This window comes from Bombina bombina, chromosome 6 (genome assembly GCF_027579735.1).
Source record: "Bombina bombina isolate aBomBom1 chromosome 6, aBomBom1.pri, whole genome shotgun sequence".
In the NCBI taxonomy this organism is placed as follows: Eukaryota; Metazoa; Chordata; class Amphibia; order Anura; family Bombinatoridae; genus Bombina; species Bombina bombina.
The window spans coordinates 389807168-389833284 of record NC_069504.1 but is presented as its reverse complement, the minus strand read 5'-3'; the positions used below and the strand labels follow the sequence as shown (position 1 = coordinate 389833284).

General features: G+C 40.4%; 1 protein-coding gene across 6 annotated transcripts in view; it reads left to right on the top strand.

The window, feature by feature from the left end:
* ABLIM3 (actin binding LIM protein family member 3) overlaps positions 1–26117 on the top strand; it is a 425761-nt gene that overhangs the window by 336299 nt on the left and 63345 nt on the right. For all 6 annotated transcript variants that reach the window (XM_053717109.1, XM_053717108.1, XM_053717110.1 and 3 more), the window contains 2 exons: positions 15115–15179; positions 24697–24838. In XM_053717109.1, coding sequence (XP_053573084.1) covers positions 15115–15179; positions 24697–24838 — 207 coding nt within the window. The remainder of the gene's footprint in view (positions 1–15114; positions 15180–24696; positions 24839–26117) is intronic.

Here is a 26117-nt window from a genome sequence, read left to right as displayed (position 1 = left end):
ACCTTATACACTCTGATTTATATATATATAACATAGTAATTCAGCTAGCTGGAGAGCTGCAAACTATCCCATAAAGCCTTTGTTGTCACATGCTGAGGTGATAACTATCACGTGAGTGAGAATATTCTCTCTGTTGAAGATTTTTAACATTGCTGTAATATACTACACCATTTGGGTACCATTTTTCTTTATTTCCAATGTTCTAAAACCTTGATTCAAGCTAGAAAGTCTGTTATCAGATGTAGCTGTTACAATGTATGGAATACATAATTAGTATAGTGTGTGGACAAAGGCTACCAATGGAAATCCTTCAGATTCCTAAAGTCATAGAATTTCTTCAAGACAACTTGGGAATAGGTTTGTCAGCTAGTTCTTTTAAGGGTAAATGTATTCTGTATAACACACATTATATAGCCCTGTGCCAGCCTGCCCTATGCCCTCTGACACTCCAATACACATTACATGCATCCGCAGCCTGGTTCCCTATAACCTGTCATGAGTATAGTGTGCGTCATATTACAATGGAAAATCGCTCTTACCTATGCAAACAGCGGTCCGTCACTGAAATAGGAACCTTCTTTCAGTTCCTGCTGCTAGTGACTATACTGAACAAATGCACATGCGCAAATGGGCGTGAACGTCGTGGCCGACACTCATGTCATTTGCTGTTAGAATCAGCTTTTAAATGACGTCAAGTTAGGAGGAGTTAGGCTTCCATTTTTTGCTGTGAACGGCAGTGGGTTTTTTTTAAAAAAAATGGAGAATCACGGAGGACTGCAGCACAGGGAGAACGATGTGCCCCATAAACGTGTGGCAAGTAACCTACTGAATAAAGTTTATTTTGTGTCTTAACTGTCACTTTAACAGTTCTGTATCACAGGAAGATTGCTAAACTTTCCAATACCTTTGACCTGTGCTCAGGTGCTCATATAATTCAAACCTGTCATTTATACAGTGACTCAACCTTGGAGTCTGAATTTGGTTCTAAGGGTGCTTAAAACCTTTTCATTTAAACCCAAGCATGGGATTGACCTTCAGATTTTGTTCTGGAAGCTTCATTTCATTTTCTGCTAGCCATTTCCTCAGCTAGGCGGGTGTCTGATCTTTCTACTCTGTCCTGCAAGACTCTTTTGCAGATCTTCCATCATTAAGCTGTGTTGTGAACCAGCTATTCTTTTATTCCATGGATACTATCAATCAGGACATTGTAGTTCCCTCCTTGTCAAAGAAGTGGCATTTTCACAAGCTTGATGTTAGAGCTCACAAATTTAATGTAGAAATAACTAAGGGCTAGATAACAATTTGGAGCACAATCTGTATTTCAAGGAGTGTTATCTTGTGCTTTATTTCGCATTAAAAATAATGTACAATCTGGTTTTACAAGTCGATGGTTATATTTTTTTTAAAGAGTCAAACCATTTTAAATATATTTTTAATGGATAGTGCAGGGAGAGAAATTATGGCGCTTATTCCACTTGTATTTCAAATGTTACTTTGAACTCATTCCAAAGTACAGCTGTAAAATATATCACATTTTGAGGCCTGAAATAAACCATTATTATTAATGATAGTAATTATTAGTAGTAGTATAACACAGAACTACATAAAGAACTCCACTATGTATGCACCATTGACTTAGCACACACTTGGCTTATCACTCAAGCAATATCCAACATGAATTTTACTGCACGCCCCCATAGAAGTCTATTATATTAGGGATTTAGGTCACCCATGCGCCGACATGCAGATGTTAGCATGCCCCAGACTATCGCTAGAGCAATACAAAAAATGACTTTGTTTCTCATGCTTTTGGCTAAAATCAAGTGTAGGTATGAGCTGGTTTTGCAGTGGCTTTCCATTGTCACCCTGAACCCTACTAGCAGGGTGTTGGAAATCCTTGATTGGTGGCTAGGGCTCAGGGATAGTGATGTTGTCTTTAGTGAGGGGGTTGTAATCCCCTTTTCTATGGGGGGTGTTGCTGTCTGAATGTTTTTTTTGGGGGGATATGGTTGCTATTGAACATATGCACATGGGTGTTTTCTTGAGTTTATGTTGGTTTTAGATGTTAAAAAAAAGAATAAAAAACAAAAAAAACTATGAAACGCTATTGATTGCACTCAAACGTTGTTAACGCACAATAGCAAAATTTTTGTGCTCCACTTGTAATCTTGGCCTAGGTATTTTAGACATTATTCTGCTCTTTTTTTCAATTTCTCTGTACCTTGCAAGGGTCTTAAAGGGACAGTCTACTCAAAACTAAACTTTCATGATTCAGATAGGGCATGCAATTTTAAACAACTTTCCAATTTACTTTTATCATCAAATTTGCTTTGTTCCCTTGGTGGTATTTTTGAAAAGTTAAACTTAGCTAGTCTCAAACTGATTTCTAAACAGTTGAAAACCGCCTCCTAGCTCAGAGCATTTTGAAAGTTTTTCACAGTTAGACTGTGCTAGTTCACATGTGTCACATACATAACATTGTGCTCACTCCTGTGAAGTTATTTGGGAGTCTTCACTGATTGACTACACTGCATGTCTGTCAAAGGCACTTAGATAAGGAGGCTGTCTGCAAAGACTTAGATACAAGGTAATCACAGAGGTAAAAAGTATATTAATATAACTGTGTTGGTTATGCAAAAACGGGGAATGGGTAATAAAAGAATTATCTATCTTTTCAAATAAGAACAATTTTGGTGTAGACTGTCCCTTTAAAGGAATAGTCTTTCTTCATTCAATTAAAGCATGCAATTTCAAGCAACTTTCTAATTTATTCCTATTATCAATTTGTATTCATTTTCTTGGTATATTTATTTGAATGTAAGCTTAAAAGCTGGCCCATTTTTGGTTCAGCACCTGGGTAGCACTTGCTTTCTGGTGGCTACATTTATACACCAATCAGCCATGAACGGGGATAACTTGGAGGAAGCATTAATAGCACTATACGAGCAAACTCTGCTCAAGGTAACAGTTCAGACCAATTATTGTGGTGATCTGAGACATATCAAGCTATGGAACAGTTCCTCCATTGCTAAGACTGTTCCGCAGCCCCATTGGATTGAGGGTGATAAGCTTGTTTTTGCATTTCATTTGGTCCTTTCTTATATACTGTATATTTATTATTTTCTTCTCTACTTGGCCGTATTATTTTCTTCTAAATTTGGTCATATGTATAACTGAGTACAGTAGGGGAGTTTTTGGACTCTCATTATCTTATGAAAGATATTAATTTGTAGATAAGTATTAAACATTTTATATTAATAATCTCAATGTGGGTCTGCTTCAGTCCATTGGAAGAGCTGTGTGATGCGTATAACCTACTTTTTGTGAGCTTTTCATATTATCCTCAATAGATTATCCTTTGACTTTGCACATTAACTTCACCAATACATTACTTAGGGACCAATGATCTAAAGCCCCTCTTTACCCTGAAAACATGGTATCTAGTTAAGGGGCGTATACTGCATTTTCGTATGGGAAGGAGATGCATACATTACAAGAGTGCACAATGAAAATACACATTTCAAAATTTTACTAAATGAATAAGTGAACCATTCAGACATTAATACCCAGGAAAAAAAATTATTGCTAAGGTAAATCAAAAATCGTAAAAGAACTCCCCAACAAATTCTACAAGATAGTATCCCCAGTAATTGTGTCACATTTAACTTTACTCCATAACGATATGTATATAAGGGGTAGCTCACCCTCCTCCAGCTTTACTGCTTCCTATACTACTCTAATACTTAAGCAAGGGAAGGATCCCGGCAAGAAGGAATCATATAGGCCTATAGCCCTGTTGAATTCAGATTATAAAATACTTACCTCTATCTTGGCATTGAGGCTTCAATCTCTTCTTCCCAGTATTATTCATAAGGACAAGGCAGGATTTATGTTTAAACGAAACTCTTCAGCTAAGATAAGGGAAGTGTTCCTCACCATAGACTACTTTAAAACTCGGGAGAGGTTGGGGAGTGGAGGGGGGTGGATATCGCTGATTCAGCAATTATTTCAATAGATGCTGAAAAGCTTTCGATTCAGTTCACTATGATCATATACTTTACTCTCTTCAACGTTTTGGCTTCCACAGTAGTTTCCTTGAATTCATTCACAATCTATATAACGCGGCCTCTACAAGGATGCTAGTTAATGGTATGTTCTCTTCAGATATCTCGCTTAGAAGAGGAACTCGGCAGGGGTGCCCCCTCTCTCCTCTTATTTTCAACCTCTCCATTGAACCTCTCGCTATCTCTGTCAGACATCATCTTGAAGGGATTAGGATTGGCAAGAAGGAGTTGAAAATAGCTTTATATGCTGATGATATTCTTATATTTATTACAAACACTTCCATCAATATTCCAAAACTTTTAACAATTATTGATCAGTTTGGTTCTTTTTCTGGGTATAAGTTGAATCCCACAAAATCTGAACTTCTCTGGATTAAACAATCCAATGAATCCCTTGCAAATATACCATTCAAAGTAGTCTCTGGATCTTTTAGGTATCTGGGTATCACAATTTCTTCTAACCCAGATACTTGGTACAGCCTTAATATCTTCCCAGTGTTGAATAAAATTAAAGAGAGTTTGAAAAATTGGCAAAATATTCCCCTTTCTCTGTCAGGCCATATAGCCCTGTATAAAATGGTCTGTCTTCCTAAACTTCTCTATGTTCTTCAGAATACTCCACTGATTCTTAAGGGAAAAGATGTTTTAACATTTAACACCGCCCTGAGAAGTTTCATTTGGCAAAATAAAAAAAACAGAATTTCAATATCTAAACTCTCTCTTAGAAAATTTGCGAGGCTAGCTTTACCAGATATTAAATTATATAATTATGCTTTTCTAGTGCATTTAAATTATGGATTGGATCTTTGTGAGAGACTATGTTACTGATAATGAACTTGAGAGAAGTGTAACTTATCCACTTTCGCCTGTAGCAATAATTCATTGCAATCTTAGTTCATTACCCAGAGAGTTGAAAAAAATTGAGAACCATATCTAACCCACTCCAGGCCTGGAGGAGAGTCTGTAAACTCTTTGATTTAGACCATAGGGTATCTAAATATATGCCATTATCAGGTAATCCTCAATTTCAAGATGGACTTCAATTATCACCTTTCCAGAGGTGGAATAGTCTAGGTTTAAGTAATGTTTCCCAATTGCTAGACTTTGATAGGAAGTGCATTAAAACCTTTGGTTCCCTTAGGGGGGAGTTAAGCTCCCTCAAAAAGATTTTTTTGCGTATCTAAAAGCAAGTCACTTTGCGTTTAATTTAACAAGTAACTTCGGCTGGAACTGGACTTTGGGGAGCATTGAGAAATGGCTTGTTTAAGTTAAAAATGGATTCATGTCAGTTTCTCCTTGTTATCAAGCCCTGAGCTCCCTTAAGGGTATCCTTAATCTGGAAAAGATCTCTATCAAATGGGCCACAGCCTCATTGCAAAATTATGTGGATACTAGTCTTATCCAATCCTCAATTCTCAAAGTAACGCGAACCACTCTTTCCTCCTCTTGGAGAGAATCTCATATTAAATTACTTCTTATGACTTACTTCACTCCTGAGAAAGGTTTTAGGTGTGGAAATCTTAATTATAATTGCTGCCCCAGGTGCTCCCTGCCTTTGGCTAATCTTGTACATATGTTATGGGATTGCCCAAGGATTCAACATTTTTGGTTTAAATTACAATATTGGCTCAATAAAACTTTAGGGATCTCCCCTTTGGCATTAACTCTATCACATGTATTGTACTTATGGAAGGACCCGAAGAAACGGCAGGTAAATATCAAAATTGTCAATATGGCCATCTTGGCAGCTAGATATTTAATCCTCAAAAAATGGAAAGGGAGAGCGACCCCCAGTATTCCAGAGGTTAAAAACTGCTTGAAAAAAACAATGTATTCTTGAACAGATGGATACCAATTTAAACGATGAACATGATATTACTGCATTTTTTTCCAAATGGTTAGTTTTTATTAAATCTTTTTCTCCTAGTGAAATTGACCATTTAATCTACCCATTTAGAAATTCAGAACTTGTGCTGCTGGGTCTTTGGTAAAAGGTTCGCTCCCCTCACCCTCTCCCCCCCCCTTTTTTTTTGTGGGTTTGGCTGGGTTTTGTTGTGTTTTGTCTTGTATTTGGAGATACAGTTGAGCTTATATAATAGGACTAGATGCAGGTTAGATAAAGAACTCTTACTTGGAGCTCTGTTTTTTATTTTTAGAGGAGAAGTACCAAATAGGGGTACGATACTGTATCTTGGTTAAAAGTTCAGAAGGATGCATTTTTCGTTATGTTATATGTTTTTTTTTTCTTTTCCTTTTTCTTTCTTCTCCTTTTTTAGGCACCCTGCGAGGTGCTCCCTCTTGCTTCTCTATGTTTGTCCTTATGTGATCATACATGTATAAATCAAAGTGTATATTCTGTTGGATCTTAAATCAAGAAATTAAAAAAAAAAACGTAAAAGAAAATTGGCCACCAAAAATCATATTTTATCAAATACGTAATTTTTTTATGTAAATGACATAGGAATACATAGTAATAAAAATGTACAAAGTAAACCGTCATTTAAGTACACTGGATGTGCAAAAAACACATAGAAATTCATACTTCTAATTACAAAGACAAAGAATAATTGTTGTTTTATTTTAAAATGTGCTGAGCATGGGTGTTCCATGAATGTGTATGAAATTGTCTCTCAAATACCAACTTAATAATATAAACATTTCATCCCTACAGATCTCTGGTTTTTCTCGCAAGCTAAAAGGTTGCGAGGTTGTGACAAAATACTTAATAACCTAATAGAATTGTGATTGTAAAACGCTATACGCAGAAAGCAGCGCAATGTCATTTGTTTTGATGCAGGATTTCATTTTTAAAGTGTGCCCCCTGCTCACTGCTAACTTCACTCTACCCAGCAAAGTTTCCCTTTCCAGCAAGCTTCATTACTTTCTATAAGAGATCTGTCACCACTTGCAGGAACTGCCCCTTTTTCAAATTATTCCAGAAAGGCAGCCCCTGCAAGGGTCGGCGTGAAAAAACACGTCAGCACCGGACGTTTAGATAAAAAGGGCCCTTTGGTGGAATTTCACAGTGCTAATCCAATCCATCTGAAAACACTTTTGAGCAGATTTTCACATGATTTTTAAATTTCTTAATTCAGTAGCCTTGATTTTTTTTTAAAAACAGAATTTATGCTTACCTGATAAATTACTTTCTCCAACGGTGTGTCCGGTCCACGGCGTCATCCTTACTTGTGGGATATTCTCTTCCCCAACAGGAAATGGCAAAGAGTCCCAGCAAAGCTGGTCACATGATCCCTCCTAGGCTCCGCCCACCCCAGTCATTCGACCGACGGACAGGAGGAAATATATATAGGAGAAACCATATGATACCGTGGTGACTGTAGTTAGAGAAAATAATTCATCAGACCTGATTAAAAAACCAGGGCGGGCCGTGGACTGGACACACCGTTGGAGAAAGTAATTTATCAGGTAAGCATAAATTCTGTTTTCTCCAACATTGGTGTGTCCGGTCCACGGCGTCATCCTTACTTGTGGGAACCAATACCAAAGCTTTAGGACACGGATGAAGGGAGGGAGCAAATCAGGTCACCTAAATGGAAGGCACCACGGCTTGCAAAACCTTTCTCCCAAAAATAGCCTCCGAAGAAGCAAAAGTATCAAATTTGTAAAATTTGGCAAAAGTGTGCAGTGAAGACCAAGTCGCTGCCTTACATATCTGGTCAACAGAAGCCTCGTTCTTGAAGGCCCATGTGGAAGCCACAGCCCTAGTGGAGTGAGCTGTGATTCTTTCAGGAGGCTGCCGTCCGGCAGTCTCATAAGCCAATCGGATAATGCTTTTAAGCCAAAAGGAAAGAGAGGTAGAAGTCGCTTTTTGACCTCTCCTTTTACCAGAATAAACAACAAACAAGGAAGATGTTTGTCTGAAATCTTTAGTAGCCTCTAAATAGAATTTTAGAGCACGGACTACTTCCAAATTGTGTAACAAACGTTCCTTCTTTGAAACTGGATTCGGACACAAAGAAGGTACAACTATCTCCTGGTTAATATTTTTGTTGGAAACAACTTTCGGAAGAAAACCAGGCTTAGTACGCAAAACCACCTTATCTGCATGGAACACCAGATAGGGCGGAGAACACTGCAGAGCAGATAACTCTGAAACTCTTCTAGCAGAAGAAATTGCAACCAAAAACAAAACTTTCCAAGATAATAACTTAATATCTACGGAATGTAAGGGTTCAAACGGAACCCCTTGAAGAACTGAAAGAACTAGATTTAGACTCCAGGGAGGAGTCAAAGGTCTGTAAACAGGCTTGATCCTAACCAGAGCCTGAACAAATGCTTGAACATCTGGCACAGCTGCCAGTCTTTTGTGAAGTAAAACAGATAAAGCAGAGATTGGTCCCTTCAGAGAACTTGCAGATAATCCTTTCTCCAAACCTTCTTGTAGAAAGGATAGAATCTTAGGAATTTTTATCTTGTTCCATGGGAATCCTTTAGATTCACACCAACAGATATATTTTTTCTATATTTTATGGTAAATTTTTCTAGTTACAGGCTTTCTAGCCTGAATCAGAGTATCTATTACAGAATCTGAAAACCCACGCTTTGATAAAATCAAGCGTTCAATCTCCAAGCCGTCAGTTGGAGGGAAACCAGATTCGGATGTTCGAATGGACCCTGAACAAGAAGGTCCTGTCTCAAAGGTAGCTTCCATGGTGGAGCCGATGAGCCGATGACATATTCACCAGGTCTGCATACCAAGTCCTGCGTGGCCACGCAGGAGCTATCAAGATCATAGAGGCCCTCTCCTGATTGATCCTGGCTACCAGCCTGGGGATGAGAGGAAACGCTGGGAATACATAAGCTAGGTTGAAGGTCCAAGGTGCTACTAGTGCATCTACTAGGGTCGCCTTGGGATCCCTGGATCTGGACCCGTAGCAAGGAACCTTGAAGTTCTGACGAGACGCCATCAGATCCATGTCTGGAATGCCCCATAATTGAGTTATTTGGGCAAAGATTTCCGGATGGAGTTCCCACTCCCCCGGATGGAATGTCTGACGACTCAGAAAATCCGCTTCCCAATTTTCAACTCCTGGGATGTGGATCGCAGACAAGTGGCAGGAGTGATCCTCCGCCCATTGAATTATCTTGGTCACTTCTTTCATTGCCAGGGAAGTCCTTGTTCCCCCCTGATGATTGATATATGCAACGGTCGTCATGTTGTCTGACTGAAACCTTATGAATTTGGCCTTTGCTAGTTGAGGCCAAGCTCTGAGAGCATTGAATATCGCTCTCAGTTCCAGAATGTTTATCGGGAGAAGAGACTCTTCCCGAGACCATAGACCCTGAGCTTTCAGGGATTCCCAGACCGCGCCCCAGCCCACTAGGCTGGCGTCGGTCGTGACAATGACCCACTCTGGTCTGCGGAAGTTCATTCCCTGTGACAGATTGTCCAGGGTCAGCCACCAACGGAGTGAATCTCTGGTCTTTTGATCTACTTGAATCGTCGGAGACAAGTCTGTATAATCCCCATTCCACTGTCTGAGCATGCACAGTTGTAATGGTCTTAGATGAATTTGTGCAAAAGGAACTATGTCCATTGTTGCAACCATCAATCCTATTACTTCCATGCACTGCGCTATGGAAGGACGAGGAACAGAATGAAGTACTTGACAAGAGCTTAGAAGTTTTGATTTTCTGACCTCTGTCAGAAAAATCCTCATTTCTAAGGAATCTATTATTGTTCCCAAGAAGGGAACTCTTGTTGACGGGGACAGAGAACTTTTTTCTTTGTTCACCTTCCATCCGTGAGATCTGAGAAAGGCTAGGACGATGTCCGTATGAGCCTTTGCTTTTGACAGGGACGACGCTTGAATCAGGATGTCGTCCAAGTAAGGTACTACTGCAATGCCCCTTGGTCTTAGAACCGCTAGAAGGGACCCTAGTACCTTTGTGAAAATCCTTGGAGCAGTGGCTAATCCAAATGGAAGTGCCATAAACTGGTAATGCTTTTCCAGAAAAGCGAACCTTAGGAACTGATGATGTTCCTTGTGGATAGGAATATGTAGGTACGCATCCTTTAAATCCACGGTAGTCATAAATTGATTTTCCTGGATAGTAGGTAGGATCGTTCGAATAGTTTCCATTTTGAACGATGGTACCCTGAGAAATTTGTTTAGGATCTTTAGATCCAAAATTGGTCTGAATGTTCCCTCTTTTTTGGGAACTATGAACAGATTGGAATAAAATCCCATTCCTTGTTCTCTTATTGGAACTGGATGTATCACTCCCATCTTTAACAGGTCTTCTACACAATGTAAGAATGCCTGTCTCTTTATTTGGTTTGAAGATAATTGAGACCTGTGGAACCTTCCCCTTGGGGGTAGTTCCTTGAATTCCAGGAGATAACCTTGAGAAACTATTTCTAGCGCCCAAGGATCCTGAACATCTCTTGCCCAAGCCTGAGCAAAGAGAGAAAGTCTGCCCCCCACTAGATCCGGTCCCGGATCGGGGGCTATCCCTTCATGCTGTTTTGGTAGCAGTGGTAGGCTTCTTGGCCTGCTTACCCTTGTTCCAGCCTTGCATTGGTTTCCAGGCTGGTTTGGGTTGTGAAGTATTACCCTCTTGCTTAGAGGATACAGAATTAGAGACTGGTCCGTTTCTGCGAAAGGGACGAAAATTAGGCTTATTATTAGCCTTAAAAGACCTATCCTGTGGGAGGGCGTGGCCCTTTCCCCCAGTGATGTCTGAAATAATCTCTTTCAAATCAGGTCCAAATAATGTTTTACCTTTGAAAGAAATGTTAAGCAATTTTGTCTTGGAAGACACATCCGCTGACCAAGACTTTAGCCAAAGCACTCTGCGCGCCACAACAGCAAACCCTGAATTTTTCGCCGCTAATCTAGCTAATTGCAAAGCGGCATCTAAAACAAAAGAGTTAGCCAATTTTAAGTGCTTGAACTCTGTCCATAACCTCCTCATACGAAGATTCTTTACTGAGCGATTTTTCTAGTTCCTCGAACCTGAAACACGCTGCCGTAGTGACAGGAACAATGCATGAAATTGGTTGTAGAAGGTAACCTTGCTGTACAAAAATCTTTTTAAGCAAACCCTCTCATTTCTTAACCATAGGATCTTTGAAAGCACAACTATCTTCGATAGGAATAGTAGTGCGTTTGTTTAGAGTAGAAACCGCCCCCTCGACCTTGGGGACTGTCTGCCATAAGTCCTTTCTGGGGTCGACTATAGGAAATAATTTCTTAAATATAGGGGGGGGGGGACAAAAGGTATGCCGGGCCTTTCCCACTCTTTATTTACTATGTCCGCCACCCGCTTGGGTATAGGAAAAGCGTCGGGGGGCACCGGAACCTCTAGGAACTTGTCCATCTTACATAATTTCTCTGGAATGACCAAATTATCACAATCATCCAGAGTAGATAACACCTCCTTAAGCAGTGCGCGGAGATGTTCTAATTTAAATTTAAATGTCACAACATCAGGTTCAGCTTGATGAGAAATTTTTCCTGAATCTGAAATTTCTCCATCAGACAAAACCTCCCTCATGGCCCCTTGAGATTGGTGTGAGGGTATGTCAGAACAGTTATCATCAGTGTCCTCTTGCTCTTCAGTGTTTAAAACAGAGCAATCGCGCTTTCTCTGATAAGTAGGCATTTTGGATAAAAGATTTGCTATGGAGTTATCCATTACAGCCGTTAATTGTTGCATGGTAATAAGTATTGGCGCACTAGATGTACTAGGGGCCTCCTGTGTGGGCATAACTGGTGTAGACACAGTAGGGGATGATGTAGTATCATGTTTACTCCCCTCATTTGAGGAATCATCCTTACTTTGTTTGGACACTATGGCACAATTATCACATAAATTTAAATGGGGAGACACATTGGCTTTCATACATATAGAACATAGCTTATCTGATGGTACACACATGTTAAACAGGCTTAAACTTGTCAACAAAGCACAAAAAACGTTTTAAAATAAAACCGTTACTGTCACTTTAAATTTCAAACTGAAAACACTTTATTACTGAATATGTGAAAAAGTATGAAGGAATTGTTCAAAATTCACCAAAATTTCACCACAGTGTCTTAAAGCATTAAAAGTATTGCACACCAAATTTCAACCCTTAAATTAACGGAACCGGAGCCGTTTTTACATTTAACCCCTATACAGTCCCAGAATGAGGCTCTGTCTATAACTAGAAAGGCCCCCATCTGAAAAAGGTGTCCAACACAGTGCCTGCCGTTTTTCTAAACGTTCCCCAAGATTATAATACCAATAATTAGTTAGAATCTGCATAATATGCCTAGTAAAGCAATTGTTTTAGCCCAGAAAAATGTCTACCAGTTTTTAAGCCCTTTTTGAAGCCCTTTATTCTTTTATGTTTAACTAAGAAAATGGCTTACCGGTCCCCATGAGGGGAAATGACAGCCTTCCAACATTACATGGTCTTGTTAGAAATATGGCTAGTCATACCTTAAGCAGAAAAGACTGCTAACTGTTTCCCCCAACTGAAGTTACTTCATCTCAACAGTCCTGTGTGGAAACAGCAATCGATTTTAGTTACTGTCTGCTAAAAATCATCTTCCTCTTACAAACAGAAATCTTCATCCTTTTCTGTTTCAGAGTAAATAGTACATACCAGCACTATTTTAAAATAACAAACACTTGATAGAAGAATAAAACTACAAAAAACTCTTAACCATCTCCGTGGAGATGTTGCCTGTGCAACGGCAAAGAGAATGACTGGGGTGGGCGGAGCCTAGGAGGGATCATGTGACCAGCTTTGCTGGGACTCTTTGCCATTTCCTGTTGGGGAAGAGAATATCCCACAAGTAAGGATGACGCCGTGGACCGGACACACCAATGTTGGAGAAATGTTTGTTGACCATTTCTCTTTTTTTAACACACTCTTAGTTCAAAAAATGTAAAAAATATAAATCTTACTGTACTCAGCTAAATATATAGTGAATGAGAATGTTCATTTGTGGTTATAAATTTATAAAAAAGTATGTTAATGATTAATTGCACGTCATTAATTGATATTATAAAGTCGAATACGATCAGGTTGATTGACACCCCCTGCTAGCGGCTGATTGGCTGCGAATCTGCAGTGGGCGGCATTGCACCAGCAGCTCACAAGAACTGCTGGTGCAATGATAAATGCAGAGAGCGTATGTTGTCGCTATTTATCGATGTGCAGCGGGCATGTTACTCTACATCGTATCATGTCCGTTCGCACTATGATAAATCTACCCTTTAGTCTGAGAATAACATGTAGATGTATTTTTTAATGTTTCATTAGCTGTTTAAATATTGACAAAATAAGTGTAAAGTTTTAGTGTCCATAAAACAATGGGAGCTGCCATGTTGTAACTTAAGTTACCTTCTCTGCTGTGGCCAATTAAAGATCATTATAAATAGGTCACTAGAGTGTGCAGCCAATGGCTGTGTGGAATATAACTGTGTTCTACACTTCCATTTCTAACAGGAAATGAAAAGTTCACAATTTCAGAATATAATTACATGAAAAGGGGACAAAATAAATAATGACCGTATATATGATTTATCATTTTATATTACCATCTCAAGGTGTTTAATGTCCCTTCAATATAAATACTGCATCAATTAACCACCACATTTTACGTTGTTTTGACTGAATAGATGTTAAAACCTAGAAAAGTCTGTGAAATGCATGTTTATAGATTTCTTTGCATGCTTAATAATAAAAATGCTCTGTCTAACATGTTTATTATTGCAGGATATGCTTGCATATAACTATGTTTTTAACTCATGCAAATCAGTTAAAGACATAGATAAAGGCAGCTACTGAACACATCTGTTGAGCCAATGACGAGAGGCATATGTGTGTAGCCACCAATCACCAGCTAGCTCTCAGTGTATTGCTGTTTCTGAGCCTACCTAGGGATGATTTGATTTTCAGCTAAGAATACAAAGAGAATGAAGCAAATTAGTTAATATAAATATATAAGAAAATTGTTACTTTTCAATAAAGGATACAAAGATAATAAAGTTAATTGATAAGTCTCATACTATAAGATGTGCTATCAGAATAGGCTGACCATACGTGCCACTTTAAACGAGTCAGTACCGTTATTTTTTGTTTCCTCTCCCGTCCTGCCGTTTTCCCCGGCCTCTTAAAACCGACCGGACGCATTGATATAAGTGTTATGACAACTGCGACTGCGGCCAGCCTTAACATCTGCATCCCTGCGGCCAGCCAGTCTCATTAAGGAGGTGAAAAAAGCGCACTCCTAAAAAAGTCCCTGCCGGCGCTCATTCTTCCTCCGCGGCAGCACTGACTGGGAGGAAGTTATATATAAGGTCTGTCATTTCCTTCCAGTCAGCCATGCTGGAGGGAAGGAGAATGAACTGAGCACCATCACCACACTCCACTGGACACGTTAAACCCTTGTGACATCGACAGGTCCAGGTAACTGGTAATATAATGATTTAGGACAGTGCCAAAATGTGTGCTTTTTGTTAATCCACTTAATTAATCATTTACTAAATTTGCTGCATAAGATTACTTCATCGGAGAAATATTCATGGTATAATCGTGGTGAAATACAGTTTACAATTTAGTTCTATCATAAAATATGCTTTGTTCCCAGTAGTAAATTAGAAAGTTGTTTAAAATGAAGTGCTCTATCTGAATCATGAAAGAAAAAGTTTGGGTTTCATGTTCTTTTAAGGAAAATATTTTAGTACTATTTTTCTTGCTTTGAACAATAGTGCTGTACAGAAGGCCCATTTGCTAGCTACAAAGCAAAATATGACACTTGTTTGTAAACCATCATCACCAAATAACACTACACAAGTAATATCTAGCTGAAATAAAAAAGGTACAGAGAAATCTGCAAGAAGTGCTTCAGACAATTATTACACATTGTTGTGAGTAGAAGTGCCTGGAGCCATTGTAAAGTAAGACTCCTTTGGATAATGCTTGCAATTCATTGTGCCTTCAATAACTCTATTGTTCAATATCTCAAAGTAGGACAAAAACAGAACTCTGTAAATCCTTTAACAAAAGACTTTCTTATTTCTTGTGCAGTGCCTCGAGCGCGGAGATTCTCATCAGGAGGCGAGGAAGATGGATTTGATCGGAACATGCATAAGGTATTTGTGCAGAAGATCAACAGTGTCTGAACACACAAAAATAGTTAAAGGGGACATTTTAGATATAGCAGAAAAACTAAAAGTGCAATGTTGATTTATATTTCATAGAAAAATACCACACCAGTGTGTTTATATTTTCTAAATTTAGCTAGGCCTTCCCACACACCTCCCTACAGGCCTGAAAAGGCTGGGACAATGTGCGTGTTCATAGTTTGCTACAAATATGGCGTCCAACAGAGAACGTGAACCATATAAAATAAAAAATTACATTTTTTAGCGCTGTCTCATACCCAAAGCACTATTTAATGCATAAGTGCTTCTTAGGGCCTATCGTTAAGCACAACTCAGTGATGTGCATTTCAGCCCAGGTACAGTAACACCAGTAGCTATATTACATGTAGTGTTGTGATAACATATTTGCTCCCCAACTAATTATCTCTGTTGTTGCATATTTGTCACACAGAACTTTGTACAAAATGTAATATATTAGACAAAGAGAGTTTATTTATTTAATTTCACCAACAACTGCTACAAAGCATTTACCATAATAAAGTTTATATAAAGATCTGAAATCATTCACTGAGATAAAAATGCAAAACCAGAGATAATCAGGAAGCAGAATTATTTGACACAGTAAGTAGCAGTGTTTCTGTGCTATAACCATAACTAGACCCCTCCCTACGTCTGTAAACCATGCAAACCAACCACATAGCAACCCTGGTCTAAAAACCCTCATAGCAATTCTTGCTAACCAGGACCTTCTGCAATTAAACATGGAAGCAATTAACCCAAGTGACCTCTCCACCACAACAATCATCTGTAACCATGACCCCTCCAACCGCAATTATCTGCATTCTTGATGTACGCAGGCAAACAGCTGATAATATTTCATTGTATTCAAAGCATCAGCAGGAACTTCACATGGACTAGACTCTGTCTCTCACACCACCACTAGGAATTTTATTTCTGTTACTGCTTTGTCCATAGCTAATACTGCAGTATGGAAATGTTCACTAGAGTTGGTGATTTCAAAAGGCAAAATTAGCTATTTCAATTGACAAAAAAAATGTAAACAAGCTATGTGTAAATAATTGAATACACTCCAACAGGTAAAGTGGATCATTGGGAGCATATTAAGGACTAGATTATGAGTGGAGCGCAAATGTTTGCGCCCGATCAATAAGCGGTTTATTGTGAGGGTTTGCACTCATCGGGCTTAAGGCTCGTATTACGAGTTGAAAGCGTGAACACAATCGTGATTTACAATAGAATGATTACCGCAACTTCAGAACTCTAGTTAACTGTTTCACAAAACATAAAAGTGGCACAAAATACATCAAAAATACATTACAAAGTATAGTTACATGCATAATAACACCATCTAATAAAATGTATTTAAAAAAAATATTGCACACAAAAGTTATAAAGGCTCAGAGATATGAGGTCTCAGGTGTTAGAAAAAAAAAAGGCAGCCAAAGGGCTTTAATATAGAGATACATGCATATACATGTCAATATATATGTACATATGTATTTATATGTGTATATATGTATTTAAAGACACATGTACATATAAAGACATATATAGAAGTGCATTGGAGCCCTTTACAGTTAAGTACAGTTAAGTAGATGAAAACATGAAAATCATATTTATCCAATATTCATAATTAATAAACAGCCAGATTACGAGTTTTGAGCGCTATAGGGAAATTAACGACCACAGCTTTTTCGGCGGTATTTTTCTCCTTATAGTGCTGGTATTATAAGTTTACAAAAAGCAGGCGTTTGCGGGTGATATTGTAGCTTTGAGCTCCATAACGCACCCAAATACCAGCGCTGCTTTGAGCTGCTTTGACATGCTCGTGCACCATTTCCCCATAGACTTCAATGGGGAGAGCCGGCTAAACCTAAGTCTAACTCTCACCCTAACACCCCTAACTTTAATATAATTAAAATAAATCTAAATAAAACTTACAATTATTACCTAAATAATACCTATTTAAGACTAAATACTTACCTATTAAAATAAAACCTAAGCTAGCTACAATATAACTAATAGTTATATTGTAGCTATCTTAGGTTTTATTTTTATTTCACAGGTAAGTTTATATTTATTTTAACTAGGTAGACTAGTTAGTAAATAGTTATTAACTATTTACTAGCTACCTAGTTAAAATAAATACAAATTTACCTTTAAAATAAAACCTAACCTGAGTTACACTAGCACCTAACATTACAATAAAATTAAATAAATTAAATTTAAAAAATACATTTATCTAAATTACAAAAAATAATAAACACTAAATTACACAAAATAAAAAAAGAAATGATCAAAAATAAAAACAAATTACTCCTAATCTAATAGCCCTATCAAAATAACCCCCCCCCCCCAAAATAATAAAACCCCTAGCCTATATTAAACTGCCAATAGCCCTTAAAAAGGACTTTTGCGGGGCATTGCCCCAAAGAAATCAGCTCTTTTACCTGTAAAAAAAAAAATACAAACAACCCCCCAACAGTAAAACCCACCACCCACGCAACCAACCCCCCCAAATAAAAACCTACCTAAAAAACCTAAGCTGCCCATTGCCCTGAAAAGGGCATTTGGATGGGCATTGCCCTTAAAAGGGCATTTAGCTCTTTTACATTGCCCAAGCCCTAAGCTAAAAATAAAACCCACCCAATAAACCCTTAAAAAAACCTAACACTAACCACCGAAAATCCACTTACAGTTTTGGAACACCGGACATCCATCCTCATCCAGCCGGGAGAAGTCTTCATCCAAGTGGCAAGAAGTCCTCAACGAAGCCAGGAGAAGTCTTCATCCAAGCGGAAAGAAGTCCTCAACGAAGGCGGGAGAAGTCTTCATCCAAGCGGCAAGAAGTCGTCCTCCAGGCAGGCAGAAGTCTTCATCCAGACGGCATCTTCTATCTTCATCCTTCCGACGCGGAGCGGCTCAATCTTCAAGACATCCGGCGTGGAGCATCCTCTTCATACGGTTCCTTTAAGGGACGTCATCCAAGATGGCGTCCCTTGAATTCCGATTGGCTGATAGAATTCTATCAGCCAATCGGAATTAAAGGGTAAAAAATCATAATGGCTGACACAATCAGCCAATAGGATTGAGCTCACATTCTATTGGCTGATTGGAACAGCCAATAGAATGTGAGTGTCAGGATGCCAAGAATCAGACTGAGACGAGAAGTGCAAAAATAATCACACCTTTATTAATAGCAAAAAATAATAAAAAGTCCACAAGTCAAATAACAAGCCAGGAATCAAAACCTGGTGCTGGTAGTCAGACTGGTGCTGGTAGTCAGACTGCTGAGTCAGGAGCAGAAGCGAATAGTCAGACGAGCCGAGTAAGGAGCCAAAGCGAGTAGTCAGACAAGCTGGAATCAGAAACAAGGAGAACAACAGAGTCAGGAACAAGTCAGTGATCAGGAACCAGAAGGGATGTCAGACGCCCAGGTAATACACAGGAACTCTCACAAACAGGTCTGAGACAATGCAAGGGCAAAGCATACTGAACAGAGGCCCTTTAAATAATAAGTGATGACATAATAATTCTGAGACTGCATCCTGTCTCACACGGATGATATACACCAGTCTGGCCATAAAATGAAGTGCAGGAAATGAGCAGCATCACACAGTATGCATCAGAGTCAGCAAGAGAGGTGAGTAAAATGGCTGCCAGCAGCACATGGCAAACAAAACAGGGAAAAAACCCTGACAGAACCCTCCCCTCAAGGACCCCTCCCCGCGGGAGGACAAAAGGCTTTTTGGGGAAACGGGCATGGAAGGCACGGAGGAGGGCGGGAGCATGAACATCAGAGGAGTGAACCAAATACTGTACTTGGCCCCTGGACATACGCGAGTCAATAATACTGCTGACCTCATACTCCTCATGGTTGTCAACAAAGATAGGACGGGGACGACAGACAGGCAACACAGTGGTAAACCGATTACAAACCAATGGTTTCAAGAGGGAGATGCGCATTGCAGGAGGAAGGTCAAGAGCATAGGCCACAGGATTAACCCATTGGAGTATTCGAAAAGGACCAACATAACGGGGAGCCAGTTTATTGGAAGGCACACGAAGGTTCAAGTTGCGGGAGGACAGACAAACTCTCTCACCAACCTGGTAGGAAGGTGCGGGCAGACGGCTACTATAAGCCTGGAACTTTTGGCGCTGCATAGAACGATGAAGGCAATCCTGAATCTGCACCCACATGGAACGGAGTTGCCGGAGATGCTCCTCCAAAGCCGGAATACCCTGAGACATGAATGAATCGGGCAACAAGGATGGTTGAAACCCATAATTTGCCATTAACGGGGATAACTTGGAGGAAGCATTAATAGCACTATTACGAGCAAACTCTACCCAAGGTAACAGTTCAGACCAATTATTGTGGTAATCTGAGACATAGCAATGGAAGAACTGTTCCAGAGCTTGATTAGACCATTCCGCAGCCCCATTGGATTGAGAGTGATATGCCGAGGAGAAGGAAAGCTGGATCCCCATTTGAGCACAAAAGGAACGCCAAAATCTGGAGACAAACTGGCTACCCCGGTCCGACACTATCTCCTTGGGTAACCCATGTAAATGGAAGACATCCCAGGCAAAAATTGAAGCAAGCTTCTGAGCGGTAGGCAACTTCTTCAAGGGCATGCAATGTGACATTTTAGAAAAACGGTCAACCACCATAAGGATAACAGTATTGCCATTGGAAACAGGGAGCTCGACAATGAAGTCCATGGAAAGATGTGTCCAAGGACACTCACTATTAGCAATAGGTTGAAGAAGACCCAAAGGAAGACGCCGAGGAGTCTTATTCTGTGCACAAACTGAGCAGGATGCAACATACGCAGCAACATCAGAACGAAGACCTGGCCACCAGAATTGTCGAGTCACAGACCAAATCATTTGGTTCTTGCCTGGGTGACCTGCGGCTTTAGGATAATGGTAAGTGTGCAAAAGTTTAGTTAGAAGATTCTCAGGAACAAAACACTTACCACTAGGTTTCTCAAGAGGTGCATTGGTTTGTGCAGCCAGGATCTCCTCCCCCAATTGAGAAGTCAAATTAGTATGTATGGTAGCCAAAATATGGTCAGGAGGTATAACTGGAGTAGGTACAGACTCCTCCTTGGACAGAGGTGAAAATTGTCGAGAGAGGGCATCAGCCCTAACATTCTTACTACCAGGCAGGTAGGAGACCACATAATTAAACCAAGACAAAAATAGAGGCCATCTGGCCTGTCGGGGCGACAAACCTTTTGCTTCAGATAGGTTAAATTCTTGTGGTCAGTTAGAATGAGCACAAGCAGCTAGTACCCTCGAGTAGATGCCTCCATTCCTTGAGTGCCAAAATTATGGCCAGTAATTCCCTGTCACCAATTTCATAATTGCACTCTGCTGGAGACAATTTCTTAGAGAAGAAACCACACGGATGCAAGGAACCGTTAGGCATAGGACGTTAAGACAAGAGGGCACCTACTCCAGTCTCAGACGCATCGACCTCAAGAACGAAAGGCAGGACAGGGTTAGAATGAGCCAGAACTGGAGCGGCAGCAAAGGCTGTCTTAAGACTATCAAAGGCCTTAATGGCAGTAGGTGACCAATGGAGTGGATCATTCTCTTTACGGGTCATGTCTGTGATAGGTTTGACCAAGGAAGAAATTTTTTTAATAAACTTTCTATATTAATTTGCGAACCCCAAAAAACGTTGAATAGACCGAAGACCAACTGGGCGAGGCCACTGCAGAACTGCAGATAACTTGTCAGGATCCATGGAGAACCCTGCAACGCAGATAACATAACCTAGGAAGGTTACTTGAGTCTGATGGAACTCACATTTCTTGAGTTTACAAAACAGGTCGTTCTCATGTAGTCTCTGAAGAACCCGTGTAACATCAGCATGATGAGCCTCAAGTGTGGGTGAGTGTATGAGGATGTCGTCTAAGTACACCACAACACACTGTTGCAACATATCTCGTAGGACATCATGTAAAAATTCCTGGAAAACAGCAGGAGCATTACATAGGCCAAAGGGCATTACAATATACTCATAATGCCCGCTCCTGATGTTAAATGCTGTTTTCCATTCGTGGCCCTCCTTGATCCTAACGAGATTGTACGCTCCTCTCAAATCAAGTTTAGTAAAGACCGTAGCTCCCTTGAGGCGGTCAAAGAGTTCTGTAATGAGCAGAATAGGGTAAGCATTCTTAATGGTAAGACGATTAAGACCCCTATAATCAATGCATGGTCTTAACTCGCCACCCTTTTTCTTCACAAAGAAGAAGCCAGCTCCAGCAGGAGCGCAGGATTTGTGGATGATCCCCCGCGACAGAGCATCGGCAACATACTCCTCCATAGCACAATTCTCCGCAACAGACAGAGGGTAAACCCGGTCCCGAGGAGGAATGGCTTCGGGTTGCACGTCTATGGCACAATCGTAAGACCGGTGAGGAGGCAATGTACCGGCACGCACCTTGTCAAAAACTTCTAGGAACTTTCGGTACTCCTCTGGCAATTGAGATACCGAAGAAGTGCACAAGACTTTAGCTGGTTTCCGAAGACAAGTGGAAATACATTGCGGAGACCATGACAAAATTTCAGACCTGCGCCAGTCGAGACCGGAAAATGCAGAAAGTTAATCACCTGGAACTGGAGGGTTTAAAAACGGAGAGCCCCAACAGCCATGGATAACGGAGCAGTTTTGTGAGTAACGAGTGCAGGCTGAAGGGGCCTGCCATCAATGGCCTCAATAGCAAGTGGAACAGACTGAGGCAAAACAGGAATGGAGTGCTTTGATACAAAAGCACTGTCAATGAAATAGCCCGCAGCACCGGAGTCAACAAGAGCCTGGGTGACTATGGAGGAGTCCACCCAGGAAAGGACAACCGTGACCAAAGGTTTCTCCTTTAGCGGTTCCGGGGACGAGGATGAACCACCCAAGGTCTGCCTTCGACAGGACCTTAGGTGTGAGCATTTCCCAGCCGTGTAGGACAAGACTTCAAAAGGTGGCCCTGTAACCCACAATAGAGGCAGAGCCCCTCCCTCCTCCAAAAGGCCCTCTCCGCTGCGGAGAGACGCGTAAATCCCAACTGCATTGGCTCAGCAGTACCTGGTCACTCGGGACCAGGAGGCATGGGAGGAGAGGGAGACATGGGTGGGAACGAACACGTAGGAGACAACGGAAAAGGAGGCTTCTGCAAGCGCTGCTTGAAAGAGGGCCTCTCTCTGAGTCTGATGTCAATTAGGATAAAAAAAGACACCAATGCCTCGAGATCCTCTGATAAATCTCTGGCAGCAACTTCGTCTTTAATCGCATCAGAGAGCCCATGAAAGAAGGCGGCAACAAATTCTGTGCAAGTGGATGGTTACACATGCTGTACACTGATGCAGAGGGCAGGTCTGCGCAATGAGCCCACGGAATGTAAATCATAGTCCGACATGCCGTAGGTGATACGCCGTTGAGGCATAGAGTGCACACTGCCGGTCTCCAAGAATATGCAATGTGCTGCAGTAGGAGATGTGTGCAATGATCTTCAGCATCTCAGTCTCAGCGTAACCTAGGAATTGCGCAATGACCTGCAGGACTTAGACAGGGGCAGGTCTGTGCAAAAGAGCCCATGGAAACGGTGAGACTGGGACTAGGTAGTTAGCCGTATGATAGATTGCTCCACTGTACTTCAGTAGCATAGGATCTGCATTCAACTAGTTGAGAAAAATAAACAAGCCCAAAAGAAATGTCTTTTGTTTCCACTAATAACAAATATTAATAAAGCTCAAGCTGCAAAACACAAATCATGTCTGCAGGCTGTCAGGATTTCAGCTTTGACTGTAAATTGTGGATTTGCATATGGCCTATGATTGGAGGGTGGGCGTGCTAGTCTCAAGCGCAGCTCAGCCCTTTCCTTGGGGAGTGTCAGCACTGTCTAGATTAATTCCAGGAGAGGGAATTAGTAAGGTAAAAATTACAAAATGTATTGTTTCTTAATATCCTATATATGACTCATTTCAGTAGTTAGTGCATTTACTATTGGTATATGGATCTGTAATATCAGTGTATACTGGTCCTTTAATGTGTTTTAATAACTTGTTATACCAGCTGCAGAATATAAAATGTATGGTAAATTGCTTGTTTATCTTTGTTTTTGTATTTGAAATGGTTGTTTTTGTTCTTTGAAGCCACAACCCATCAAAACGGGTTTAGCTTGAAGGGAAATCAGATTTCCTTGGTTTATCACTTTCTGTACACACATGCATCTTTATATTATTTCTGTAAACCAAAGCCCAATTCGTGGAACAGTTTAAAGGGACATGAAACCCAAAATGTTTCTGTCATTGTTCAGATAGAGCATACAATTTTTAATCAACTTTCAAATGTACTTCTGTTATCTAAGTTGCTTAGTTCTCTTGGTATACTTTGTTGAAAAGTATACCTAGGTATGCTCAGGGGCAGGGAGCTAGCTGGTTATTTGTGGTTGCACATACTGTATATGCCTCATTTCATTGGCTTTCCCATGTGTTTTCTTGCAAATAGTGCATCACTGCTCTTTCAGTAAAGTATACCATGAGAATGAAATAACATTATTTAGGCAAAGCATGTCATTTTAAACAACTTTCCAATATACTTCTATTATCAACTTTTCTTCATTCTCTTGGTATCGATTTATGAAAAAGAGGGATGTAAGCTCAGGAGTGTGCATGTGTGTGGAGCACTATATTTTGCCAGAATGTTATCCATTTTCAAGAGCACTAGATGTTAGCACTATCTCCTGCTATGTAGCGCTACAGACACCTACCAAGGTAGCTCTTCAACAAAGAATAATATGGCAACAAAGCAAATTTAATAATAGAAGCACATTTGAAACCTTTTTTTTAAAATTGTGTGCTCTGTCTGAATATCAAAATAATATTTTTTGGTATTTCAAATGCCAAAATAAAGTAAAAGGAGCTATTTGTAAACAATTTAATAGACTGTAACAGGTAAAATGGATGAATGGAAACAAATCAAAATGGAGAAAAATATAGGGTAAAGTGTCCCTTTAATTACCTGCTTTATATCTGTTTCTAATTGTCCTCAGCGGGAGAGATAAGTAGGTTACAGCATGGCAATGCCTGTTACTTTATAGAAAATTAACCTTTACACATTTCTTTAATATTCAAACAACTAACAATTTAAAATTAAATACATCTGATTCTCAGGCTAGTCTTTTCTTTGTATAAATCATTTCCATAATGTATTTACTGTTCAATTTCCCATTAATTTATAGTGAGGTAATGTAAATCTGTGTTCCATGAGAATTTTTTATCACTCTAGATCAACATGCAGGAATGCGCTCCACCCATTAGTATTTTACGAGATGTTAAACGAGTGGTTTGTTAGCCTATATGTAACTCTCATTATCTCTACATGCTTCCTATTTTATTTTAGTAAATGAATCATTCAATACAGTTAGTGAATTTCATAACTGTGCCACTAATTGCCCAATATCCTTTTTCCTTGTAGATCCAGGGAGGCATTGGAAGAATGATTCTGAAGGAGGAAATGAAAGCACGATCATACACTGACCCCTGGACACCACCTCGAAGCTCTGCAGGCAGTAAAGAAGCTCTTCACACTGCTGGATATGAGGCTTCATTAAATGGATGTAAGATAAAGACCAGATACACAACATACTAACAAGCATAAAAAAAACCCATACAGATGATGTTAAAAAACAGCCCACAAGTTACTTGTTTTTTTTTTTTTTAAATAAGCACTTTTCAGTGTAACCACTGCCTGCACCAAGATGTGAGCATGTGCAAGAGTGCACAGTATATATGTATATGCATTTGTAATTTGCTGATGGCTATCACATGATATGGTGGGAGGGAAATGAAATTAACTTTGAACTTTGACAAATAAAAATCTACCACTCATTTGAAATTCAAATTGCTATTGCATTGTCTTATTATTATATACTAGTCCTAAAGCCTGTGTACACGGGCCATTTTTTGCAGTACAGCGGTCCCACCCCTTGCTCTCTCTCTCCCCCCCTCTCTTTTGCTCTCTCTCTCCCCCCTCTCTTTTGCTCTCTCTCCCCTCCCTTTTGCTCTCTCTCTCTAAAACCCTCTTTTTTGCGCTCTTTCTCCCCCTCTCTTTTGATCTCTCTCTCCCCCCTTTCTTTTGCTCTCTCTCCACCATCTCTTTTGCTCTCTCTTCCCCCTCTCTTTTGCTCTCTCTCTCCCCCGTCTCTTGTGCTCTCTCCCCCCTCTCTTTCTCTATCCCCCCCTCTCTTGCTCTCTCTCCCCCTCTCTTTTGCTCTCTTTCCCCCGCTCTTTTGCTCTCTCTCTCCCCCCCTCTCTTTTGCTCTCTCTCCCCCTCTCTTTTGCTTTCTCTCTCCCCTTCTCTTTTGCGCTCTCTCTCCCCCTCTCTTTTGCTCTCTCTCCCCCCCCTCTTTTGCTCTCTCCCCCTCTCTTTTGCTCTTTCTCTCTCTGTCTCTCTCTCCCCCTCCCTCTCTCTCTGTCCCCTCTATTTTGCTCTCTCTCTCCCCCTCTCTTTTGCTCTCTCTCCCCCCCCCCCCTCTTTTGCTCTCACTCTCCCCCTCTCTTTTGCTCTCTCTCCCTCTCTCTTTTGCTTTCTCTCTCCCCCCTCTCTTTTGCTCTCTTTCTCCCCTCTCTTTTGCTGTCTCTCTCTCTCTCTCCCACCTCTCTTTTGTGCTCTCTCTCTCCCCCTCTCTTTTGCTCTCTCTCTCCCCTCTCTCTTTTGCTCTCTCTCCCCCTCTCTTTTGCTCTCTCTCTCTACCTCTCTCTCCCCCTACCTCTCTCTCTGTCCCCGCTCTCTTTTGCTCTCTCCCCCCCTCTATTTTGCTCTCTCTTTCTCCCCCTCTCTTTTGCTCTCTCTCTCTCCCACCTCTCTTTTGCTCTCTCTCCCCCCTCTCTTTTTCT